The sequence below is a fragment of the Panthera tigris genome, chromosome D1 (assembly GCF_018350195.1).
Source record: "Panthera tigris isolate Pti1 chromosome D1, P.tigris_Pti1_mat1.1, whole genome shotgun sequence".
In the NCBI taxonomy this organism is placed as follows: Eukaryota; Metazoa; Chordata; class Mammalia; order Carnivora; family Felidae; genus Panthera; species Panthera tigris.
In genome coordinates, this window is record NC_056669.1 from 15,875,260 (window position 1) to 15,887,284 (window position 12,025).

The window sequence follows — 12,025 nt, forward strand, 5'->3', positions numbered from 1 at the left end:
AAAGAAAAGGAAAGGAAAGGGAAAAAAAAAATCTCATCCAGTTCTCAGAGCTTTATATAACACTGTACAAAATTATCATCACTTAGGCTTGATTTTTTTCACCAGCCCTAAATTTTTAGTCATACTATTCCAGAACCTTCTGTGTAACTGCTTGATGATTCCAGTCTGCAAAAGAGCACAGATTTTGCTCTGTTGTTATAACTGAACAGTAAGCTGAACAGTATCCACTGCTCATGGAAGACTTGCTCTGTTGGTTGTTTTTTCGGAACACAGAGAAAAAAGGTGACAAGTGATTCATCCTGAGGTGGCATTTGTCAATCCATAAGCATTTACATAAACTCTTCTAGCTACTCTGTGATTTAGATTTGTGCTAATTATAAATGTGGGATCAACCAAAACAAACAATCATCTGGGATACTGAAAGAAATTCAATAAAACAAGATGTGTCCCATACTCAAGGAGAGCCATAAAAATCAAACTGTTGAAGAACGGGATTTAGGGTTTCCTGTTAATTGATCAAAAACGGAGAGAATTGGCTCATCTTTTAGTTGAGACTGAGAAGGAAAAAGTAAACACATTAACCTTAGTAGCAAGAGTGCTGCTCTGAAGAAACTAATACGTTAAAGGAAATGTCATGACAGACGATGGCTTTCATCTCATTTGACACCAATGGGCGTGCATACAATTAATAATCCCCAAGGAGTGTTCAAGGGCAAAAATGTAGTTTCTCAGTATAAAAAGCTCACGAGCATTTGAAAAGTATTTGCACTCTGAAATTAAATAAAACCGTAGTGATGGGCTGTGTGTGAGTCTCCCGGTATCAGCTCAAGAGGGCCCTGGGCCTATGCTGGCTCCAGAGAGACGTTGCTTCTCTGGGTGGTTATGTACTGCAGGGCTGGTTGGAAGACAAGTCACAACTGGTAAAGCCAAAGAAAAGCTTCCATTAACTTCAGCTTATCCTAGGGTGCTTGTTCTTGGGAATCTTCAGCTTCCTGAAATACAGAAGTTTAAATGGATTATTCACGTGGGAAGAGTGCATAGAGGTAACATGGAATTCCGAATTACATCTATTTTATCGAATGTGCTCTCCACTGTGAAGGAAACTATTCTTAAATGTACTTGTTCTCCTTCTAATTCAACTTTTAGAAGATGTTTCCCGTTCCTTAACTACATAGCTCTCAGTGTCCTTAATTCATAGCTTCTGCCTTGCACAGACACTCAGATGATCTATAGCTCGATCACACACATACATGCCTTCTCTCTCTCTCTCTCTCTCTCTCTCTGCCCCTCCCCCACTCTTTTATATAAAAAAAATCAAGCACACAGAAGAATAGAAAAGACAGTGTATAGAATTCACCTGTCACCTAATTTTAAAGCATTTTTTGCCTTATTTTCCCAATATTTATTTGGTACTTTATTATATATAAATACATATATAAATTTATATATAACAAATGTATATATGTATTTATATATAATAAAAAAACAAATATAGGGAAAATAAATTTATATATAACAAATGTATATATAAATGTATATATAATAAATATATATAAATACATATTTAAAATAGGAACATTTTCCTCTATAACCACAATACCTTTATTATACCTAATAAAATTAACAGTAATTCCCTAATATTATCCATATTCACATTTTCATATTCAAGACTCCCAATTGTCCCCCTCCTAATCTTTTTACAACTACTTTGTTCAAACTAGTATCCATCCAGTTAGGACATGCCGTAACAATGCACTTGATCATGTGAGTTCCTTAAAATTTCTTCTCATCTCAGGGTGCTTGGGTGGCTCAGTTAGTTAAGCATCTGACTTCGGCTCAGGTCATGATCTCACAGTTCATGGGTTAGAGCCCATGGGTTGAGTTCATGTGTTTGAGCTGCCCGCTGTCAGCGCAGAGCCTGCTTGGGATTCTCTCTCTCTCTTCCTCTCTCTCGCTCTGCCCCTCTCCCCCTCTCTCTCTCTCAAAATAAATAAACTTTTTTAAAAGTTTCTTTTCATCTCCATCTTCATTTTCCATGACCCGGACTTGCTAGAGAATCTTCTTGGGTTTTTTGTCTTTGTTTATTTTATTTTTAATGTTTGTTTATTTTTGAGAGAGAGACAGAGCGTGAATGGGGAAGAGGCAAAGAGAGGGAGACACAGAATCCAAAGCAGGCTCCAGGCTCTGAGCTGTCAGCACACAGCCCAACGTGGGGTTCGAACTCATGAACTGTGAGATCATGACCTGAGCCAAAGTCAGACATTCTAACTGACTGAGCCACCCAGGTGCCCCAAGAATCTGCTTGGTTTTTAAAAGACAATAGCCCTTGGTAAAATCTCTCTGATACCAAATTTGTTCTTCTGGGTTTACAATAGAATCATTTTTCTCCATATTCGATTTTATAAGTCCTTGAGACTTTTCACTGAGACTTTAGGCTACAAAAATATGACTCTTTTTGAAAATAATAATAGCAGGCCTATTTCAGAGAATAGAAAAGAATTCCAATCATATGAAAAATAAGTCATCGTATTTTTTAAGCATAATAAGCCTGAAAACTGGTAAAATAAAATTACACGCTACTAAAATGGGATTCCTATTCCCAATAACTAGATGAAAGGAGTTGAAATCAATTCCAAATAGTATAAAAGTTCTCCTGCTAAAATGTCAGGCCATGTCAGAGTTCCTGGGTGGCTCAGTTGGTTAAGCATCCAACTTTGGCTCAGGTCATGATCTCACGGTTCAACAGTTTAAGCCCAATGTCGGGCTCTGTGCTGACAGCTCAGAGTCTGGAGCCTGCTTCGGATTCTGTGTCTCTCCCTCTCTCTGCCCCTCCCCCGCTCATGCTCACTCGCTCGCGCTCTCTCTCTCTCTCTCTCTCTCTCTCTCTCTCTCTCAAAAATAAATAAACGTGAAAAAAACTTAATAAATAAAAAATAAAGATTTACATGTTGAAAGTTAATTTATTATTCGTGGTCATGGTAAACATAACCACAAAGCCTCAGATAATCTTAGAATTTTCCATCTTCAACGGCAGTAGGGTCTAACTCCCTCATCCTTTGCACAAAACATACTGAAAGGGGAAGCCATCCATAACACTAATAGAAGACTTTCATCTCCCTGACCCAGCTCCTCTAACGTCACGTAGAAAATACCTAACAGTCCTAAAATCTGGAGGATCCACATTAGAGATGGGCCAGACAAGGAAGCTAAGGAAAGAAATCAACTCATTTATGAACCTCACCATCTAAGAATGTCAGTCTGCGTCTTCTAAATAAACAGAGACCTTTTTATCTTGGTTGAGCCTTTCCTCTTCTTTTCTGTAACAAAGAAGCAGAAACTAATGTTAACAAGCAAGGGAGGCTAAAAAAAAAAAAAAAAAAAAAAAAAGGCAAGGGAGGCAAATCTTACAAAGCTGCGGTTGATGTATTTTCTCCCATGTTTTGGGTAGAATTATATGCATCTGGGAATAGATCCAAAGTTACCACTAGTGCCGTCTAAAAATGCACATGCTTCCACATGACCCTGGGTATCTGAACTTTGACATGTTTCAGAATATTTTTGGAGGGAAATACAATTTGGGAACTTGAATAAACCTTAGTTTATCATTAGTATGCTGCCTCTAATTCCATTCCTTATTCAGAAAATACAAAGTTTTATGTTGACCTAGAAGTCATCTTTATTGCTTATATTCTATTCAAGCCCTAACCTCAGGGTTGGGCTCATTGAGCTTCTTCAAATCAATTCCATTTTACTCCAGTAAATATTACTTGAGGGAAAAAAAGAGATGGTGCTGGGACAACTCAAGTACTTCAACTGCAAAAGGATGAATTTGGACTCCCACTTCACTCCATGTGCAAAAATTAACTCGACATGAACCAAAGACCTACTGTAAGAGTTAAAACTGTAAAGCTCTTAGAAGAAAACATGAACTTTCATGACTTTGGATTAGGCAATGGATTCTTTTTTTTTTTTTTTTTTTAATGTTTATTTTTATTTTTGAGAAAGAGAAACACAGAGTGCGAGTTGGGGGATGACAGAAAGAGGAGACACAGAATCTGAAACAGGGTCCAGGCTCTGAGCTGTCAGCACAGAGCCCGACGCGGGGCTCGAACTCACGAACACTGAGATCATGACCTGAGCCAAACTCAGATGCTTAACACTTAATCCTGGCACCCCGGCACCAGATTCTTAGATATGAATCTATATCTAAGAATATATAGCTTCTGCTATATCCAATAGCAGAAGCAACACAAGAAAAAAATAGATAAATTATACTTCATCAAAACTAAAAAGTTCTGTGCTCCAGAGGACATGAAAAAGAAAGTGAAAGGGCAACCCACAAAGGACAAATAACCCAATTTTAAATGGGCAAGATATTTGAATAGATAGATCTCCAAATAAGATATACAAATGGCCAATAAACACATGGCAAGATGCTCAACATCATTAGTCATTAAGAAAATGCAAATCCAAACCTCAGGGAGATAACACTCCACACCCATCCATCCGCTGGCTATCATCAAAAGGCCAAACAATAACAAGGGTTGTCAAGGATATGGACAAATTGGAATGTTGCTGGTGGAAATATACAATGGTGTAACTGTTTTGTAAAACAGTCTGGCAACGCTTCAAAAAGGTTAACAGAGTAACCATACGTTCCAGCAATTCCACTCCTAGGTATAATATACCCACGAAAACTGAAAACATGCCTACACAAAAATTTATAAATAAATATTCATAGCACCATTAGTCGTGTTGGCCAAAGAGTAGAGAAAATCTAAATGTCCATCGAATGAATGGATAAGCAAACTGTGGTATATACGTGCAATGGAATATGACACAGCCATAAAAAGGAACGAAGTGCCATACGTGGACGAACTTTGAAAATATTATACTGAGTCAAGAAGCAGACATAAAAGGCCACATCGGATGATTCTCCATTTATACGAAATGTCCAGAATAGGTGTAGGAATGCTGGCCATACTGCCTCCATCTTTGCCCTAGCATCTTGCTGTTGTCTGCTTGATGACCTCGTCAGGGATACATGTTCTAGAGTAATGTATAAGATGTAAAAGGTTAATGTATAAACTCTAGGCTCACCTTCTAAAACCAGAATGTCCAGGGAATCTGTTCTGGATTTCAATGGGCCCATTAAGATACCAGTGCAGATAACATAGTTTTCTGCAAACGCATGGATAGTGCCATAAGGTCTGCCAGACATTAGCCACCAGTCACGTATATGCAAACACTCCCCCGCATGTCCAGCTCCTTTAAAGCCAGTAAGCTAAAACGCAGGGCTTCTGAGGAGACTGGCTGCGCAGCTGTCCAGATGGCGGTCCTCCTGATCCTCCCTGGCAGGAAGTCACTTAACATAGAACTCTGCGTATTCTGTATCTCTTCCAGTTTCAAAGTGCCTTCTCAGTCTCGGGGCGGGGTGGGGGGGGGGGCACTTTACATTCTCCTTGCCTTCGAACAACAGGCAAATCCATGGAGACAGAAAGCAGATCAGTAGTTGTCAGGGGCAGGTAGAAGTGGAAAATAGTGATGGCTAAAACGTATGGAGTTCCTTCGGGGGTGACGAAAATTCTGGAATTAGTGGTGATGGTTATGTAACTTGGTGAACATTAAAAAGACAAATTTTTATGATAGGTAAATTTCATCTCAAAAAATATATATTTTTTGAGCACCTTATATCAGCATGGCTGACTCTCCTAGGCACTGACTTACGATGCCCCTGCTGCCTGCCCAGCAGATTTTACAAATATACACTTTACATTAAAAAGTAAGGAATAGCAGGGGCGCCTGGGCAGCTCAGTCGGTTAAGCGTCTGACTTCGGCTCAGGTCGTGATCTCACAGTCTGTGGGTTCGAGCCCCGCGTCGGGCTCTGTGCTGACAGCTCAGAGCCTGGAGCCTGCTTCAGATTCTGTGTCTCCCTCTCCCTCTGCCCCTCCCTTGCTTGTGCTCTGTCTCTCAAAAATGAATAAATGTTAAAAAAATTTTTTTTAAGTAAGGAATATCCTAGAAGAGCTTCACATAAGCAGATTTTGACAATGTCAAATCCTCCATAATAAAGAAAGCCTCTAATGAAATCTTCTATACAATTAAGAAAGCTTTTGTGGGGGCGCCTGGGTGGCACAGTCGGTTAAGCGTCCGACTTCAGCCAGGTCACGATCTCGCGGTCCGTGAGTTCGAGCCCCGCGTCAGGCTCTGGGCTGATGGCTCGGAGCCTGGAGCCTGTTTCCGATTCTGTGTCTCCCTCTCTCTCTGCCCCTCCCCCGTTCGTGCTCTGTCTCTCTCTGTCCCAAAAATAAATAAAAAACTTTAAAAAAAAAAAAAAAAAAAAAAGCTTTTGTGAAGTTACCAGATCACACCCTACTTTCTCCATCCTGTGAATCTGAATTCTTTTATAAGATTCACTCGGAGGGAAAAACATCTGTTCAACAATCATTCTGCCCAAGTGTAAAATACCAAGAGTCACGATAGAAGAGGGTTAGAGGAAGACTGCCCAGAACTGCCCAGCCTTACAATTTTATCTCCACCACTTTATGAGCTCTTTCGGCCCATCGCTTTTTCCGGAAATGCTGGACGAGGACCACCACGATTACTATTATGACCATGAGGGCACAGGCAGAGCCAATGGCCAGAGCCAGGAAGTAGATCTCAGAGAAGCGTACTGTAAGGACAAAAAGAGGATGTCATGATTCTCAAAAGAGAAAGAATACGATGAAACCTAACGATATAAGAGGGATGTAGTTTCAGCATTAAATGGAATCTTCCTTTCTCCTACCATATGATCTTGTGAACTCTAGCAGCAGTAAGGAAGCTATGAAGGCTGCTCTCGTGGTTCTCAAACTATGGTCCCACAAGTAATAGCAGCACTCTGCAGAACTTTGAAATGCAAATCATCAGGGCCACCTCAACCTCCTGAATTGTAGGTGGGGCCCAGCAATCTGTTTTAACCTGTCCTCCAGGTGATTCTGATGCTAAGATTCTGAGAACCACAGAGCCAGTAAACCACCCAGTAGGGTAAGGTTATTGCTGACCTAGCCAAACCCAGCGTCCAAACTGTTTCTCCTCGATTCCCTCTCACCTCTGGCATTCATCCGGTCATTTATTCAGATTTATTAAGGGCCTACTATGTTCAGACATTGCAACGGAAATACAAAGCCAAAAAAGACGTTACCTTCAAGGAACTCATACCCACTGGGAAGACAGGCAAGTAAATCTGTAACTATAGTCCAGTAGATAAAATGATGCAAGAGGGAACCCAGTGGGAAAGGTCCCTAACACCAGGCAGAATCTGTGAAGCCTGGGTCTCCTGCCTTTTAATTTTTTAATGTTTATTTATTTTTGAGACAGAGTGCAAGCAGGGGAGGGGCAGAGAGAAAGGGAGACACAGAATCCGAAGCAGGCCCCAGGCTCTGAGCTGTCAGCACGGACCCAGACGCGGGGCTCGAACTCACAAACCATGAGATCACGACCTGAGCTGAAGGCAGACACTTAAACCCACTGAGCCACCCAGGTGCCCTGATTTCTGACTAAAACTTCAATAAACCCTCAGAGCCAGGAAGGACTTTAGAAAATGTCTAGCCCAGAAGTTCCCAGCCTGGAGTCTGTGACAGAGGATGGGAAGAGAGCCGGGCCACAAGCCCACAAACTCTGTGTCATAGTGTGTGTATGTGTACACTTTTGTGGGAAGCAGAGCCACGACTTTCATTAGGTTCTCAGGGTAGTGACCACAACACGTTTAAGAACATGTGTTCTTGTCCAACCTGTTCGTGCAGGTTACACGCAGATGAATTCAGAAACTGAGGTCCAAAGACATTCCATTACGTCTGTTGGTACTCAACCGACTTCTCCAAGGTCACGCAGCCCTACTGATGGAGCCCTGAAGGATGACACTAGGAATGAAAGGAGGAAATCCTACTACTCTACAGGTAGTAATATCATGTGTTAGTTAAGAGCACCCGCCAGAGACAGCTGGGTGAAAATGCCAGCTCCACAATTTACTAGCTATGTGATTTGGGGTAATTAACTTCTTTGAGCCTCAGTTTCCTCAATGTATCAAACAGAGACAACAATATTCATTTATTGAATTCTTATTTAAAAAAGACATTCGTATCAATTGGTTCCATGCTGTGCCCACACATAATAAACACTCACTGTACGGTAGTTATTATAATTTTCAGTGCAAAAAAAAAAAAAAAGTTTTTTTGGTGCAATTCAGAGTTTGGGGAATTTTTACATTCATTGTCTCATTTTTCCTTCACCATAAGCCTCGCTAGATTATTCTCACTGTAAGGAAAGGAAAAAAAGATTTATTGCCAACTGGTAAATGATAGCAGTGATTCAAGCCCAGATTTACAACTCCTAAGTTTTATGGTCTTATCTGCACAGCTTCCGGGTTTTCCTTTTTATTTTTTTCCCTTCTTTTTATTTTATTTTTTTAATATAATTTATTGTCAAATTGGCTTCCCTACAACACCCAGTGCTCCGGGTTTTCCTTTATAAGATTGCAAGCACTACAATGCATTAGTCTAGGGTACAGTTTTGGAGTCAAAGATGCTTGGGTTTGAGTTCCAAATGATTCCATTCCCTCAGCTCCATGAATTCAGACAAACGACTTAACCTCTATGAACCTCAACTTCCTCATTAGTAAAATGTGGGGCACTAAGAGCACAAGAAACTGATGCGATATATAAAGATTAAATAACATATGCAAAGCCCCTGACACGTGGGAGGCACTCAATAAAGGATTACCACCATCACTGGCATCCGCAGCCTAGGGTGTAAGGATTAAGTGAGATAGTACGGGCCAAGCACAGGACAGTGCCTGGCACAGAGTAGGTACTCGGTAAGTATCCTGTGAATAAGCGAGTGAATGAACAGATCTGTTAGCCTTTTATCAGAGAACTGCTTCCTCTCCCTTTTACAATCTCAATGCCACTTCTGTAACAGATTCCGCAGTCTGCTTGCTTAACTTTCTGTTTCTTTCCACAGACAAACAAAGCCTTTCTCTTTTTACCCCAGGACTCTTGAGTCTCCCTCTGTAGATTCCAGACCCGAAGGGCTAGCCCTTCTCGCTACTCTTTCAGCCGTCACAAAAGACCACCCCTCTCCTTTCTATAAGCTCTCAAGCTTCCCAAAACCCTTTTCCCCTGTGTGACCTACCAGTGTGCACGACGCTCAGCCGAATCTCCCCTATCAGCCCATCAACGTCAGGTGGGTTCTTCACCTGGCAGGTGTATGTCCCATTGTCGTCAAACTGCAGCTTCCAGAGGATGATGGAGACGTCGTACCGCTCAGGGTTCCCGTCCCAGACCACTCGATCCTTGAAACGCCCACTCATGGGTTTGAAGGGATCCACATGGTAGTAGAATACCTACAAGGCAGAAGCGGCCAAAAGTCTTACTATTCAGTGCCGGGGCACGGAGGCTGAGAAAGGGGAGCCAGCCTCACTGCCCCATATGCAGCTCTCTTCCAAGAACCTCTTGCTTTCCCCTTGGTGGACCTCTCAACTCTGCCAGTCATTCTCTGCCAAGAATCGTGTCTCAGCTTTACCCTGTGCTTATTGCTGAGAAAAAAACACAGGCAGGGCAAGGAGAAATGGACCAGCTTGTCTCCCCAACCAGGGGTCCCTGGGCCTATGACAATAATCTACTTACAAACTGCTCGGGGCCCCCATCTCGAGGACGGAAGTTCCAGGTCACTGTTAGAGCATCACCCACGGGGGCAAAGCTGGAGAAAGTGCATTTTAACCGAACATCTGTCCCGTTGACAGCCTCCAGCACTTGGGAGGTGTAAATTTCCACAGCTGCTATAGGCCAAAGGGCTACCAGAGAGAAAAGGAGAAAGGAAGATGCAGATTAAGAGAATTTCTGCCGACGCGGCCAAAATAAATGTCTGAGTGAGTCCTGTAAAGAAGTCAATGTCCCGGATCTCAAACTTACTCCATCCTGAGTCTGCATGCTCCCACTTACGTGCAACCGTGACTCAGAATACCACATGGCGAGCCTTCTCGGTGCTCTCAACTTTCTCCATAGTGCGATACCCTAGCCTCACGGTCCCCGCTCCCACACTGTTGGAACCAACTACAAACGTCGTCGGCAGATACAATTGAAAGCACAAACGAACAAAAATCAAAACTAATCGTAGCATGGATTAGACATGTATTCAGATGAAGCATTATGTATTGTGTGTATAATGGTCCCCTAGAAGGCAAGTTGTCCAGAAAGGGTCCTTGATTTCATACTGTCCCCAATCTTCTGCAGAAATTGAAATTAATTAAGCCCGGACAGCTTCTGTTTGTCTGCACCCCTGGAACCTTTACACCACGTGGCGCTTTTTTTTTTTTAACCAGGATATTTACATTTAGAATGTGCATATTGGGGCAGTTTCAAAATCACCGTGGGTCTCTCTCCTTAAGTTTCTCAGCTTTCCCAGGGCTGCTGAGAGTCCCAGACAAGACACACAGAAATCCAAGCGCCTGATCCTGCCTGCAGTGGGAGGTTGAGAGTGGCCACAAAAAAAAAAAAAAAAAAAAAAAAAGGAAAAAAAAATGGTTTGTAACCTGAGATTAGAAAGCCCTCTCTGTGCCTGAATCACTAGCAGCCCAAACACACCTAAACCTGTTTGTCCAAAATCAGTTCTCCAAAAACAACCCACCAACTTCGGTTTCAGCAAAGTCAAAACCTAAAGTGAACGGCAACCGTGGCTCAGGCTTCCAAGCAACACTCTTGCGACCACCTTGCAGGGTCGGCCGTGAAGGAGGAAATGGCGAGGGACCCCCCGCCCCACCCTCACCCCTCCCCGCAGCCCTTACCTGTGAGCTGCACGCCAAGGAGAAGCAGCCCAGCACGCCAAGTGCTCTTGCCATACATGAGGGAACCCAGCCCTGGCCCCAGAGACCAGACCGGGCAGACCGAGGGCTCCAACACCCTGCCAAGGCCGCTCCAGTAAGAACTGGCACCCAGAGAGAAGAGAGCCAGTCCCTCACCTATGGGAACCTGAGCTCCAGTGCCTGTGACTCATCCCTGCTCCGCCGCTGCACTTTGCTGGAATGAAAGGTGGGGCCTCAGCTCCCTACGCCCTCCTCCCTTTCCTCCCTCCCGCCCTCTGCGCTGCAAGCGGTCCGCACACAGTTCCAAACTCTGCGGTCCTCTCTTGACTTTGCAGTTAATCGGCCTGGGCTCTGGCCTCTGGATGGCCTCAGAGACAGCCAGAGGAGGTGGTGCCAGCCTGAAACGTCCCAGGCTGCTTTGGGTTTGGCGCGCGCGCGCGCACACACACACACACACACACACACACACACACACACGGTTTTTTCTAATCAGGCTTCCTGCTAGCCTGGGAAGTGAACTGTTGCAACCACCTTGCAGTGATTGCCCTTCCCAAAGCACCTCCCTGGGGCCGCTTTGGCCTGGACTGGATTCACAGAACTCCAATCAGAATTCCTTAAGACCCTCTCCAGACGAAAAGTCCTACAGCGTAGACATTTGAGCCAAATGTTACCACAAGGATCTCTGCACCTTTTCCAGCTTGTAGCTTTCCCTGAGACCCGGGGAGGGGGGGCGGGGCGGGGGCGGGGGCGAAACTGACCGAACAAATGTCAGTGTTTTAGTGACCCCTTCACTTGGAAGAATTTAAAGAAGCAGAACACCGTCCCTGCTCACTTACCATCTCGGTCCAGTTTGCAGGTACTTTTCTGCTTCTTTCTTCATCTCCACAATATTCCCATGAAGTGTTCTCATTTTTCCAGAGAGCCCAGGGAAGGTAAGTGATTTGCCCAAATTTGCACAGACAATAGATAGGAACATCAAAACTTTTCTGGCTCTCAAGTCTAACGCTCTTTCTGCAAAATTATACCCGACGTGGACCAGCAGACCCAGAGGACTCTCGCGGAAGAGGTTTCCATAATAACTTTTTTGGCAGGGTCTGGGTGGCTCAGTTAAGCATCCGACTTTATACCAGGTCAGGTTGTGATCTTGTGGTTGTGAGATCGAGCCCCGCGTGGGGCTCGGCACT

General features: G+C 43.5%; 1 protein-coding gene across 1 annotated transcript; it reads right to left on the reverse strand.

Annotated features, from left to right (window-relative positions):
- Positions 1-36: 36 nt before the first annotated feature.
- Positions 37-11,246, reverse strand: MPZL2 (myelin protein zero like 2). Its single transcript, XM_042958828.1, has 6 exons — positions 10,824-11,246; positions 9,667-9,833; positions 9,173-9,383; positions 6,527-6,674; positions 3,242-3,317; positions 37-992 (listed from the first exon to the last, which is right to left on the reverse strand). Exons 1-5 carry the CDS (start codon positions 10,879-10,881, stop codon positions 3,254-3,256), a joined length of 648 nt encoding a protein of 215 aa, XP_042814762.1. The 5' UTR covers positions 10,882-11,246; the 3' UTR covers positions 37-992; positions 3,242-3,253.
- Positions 11,247-12,025: the final 779 nt, after the last annotated feature.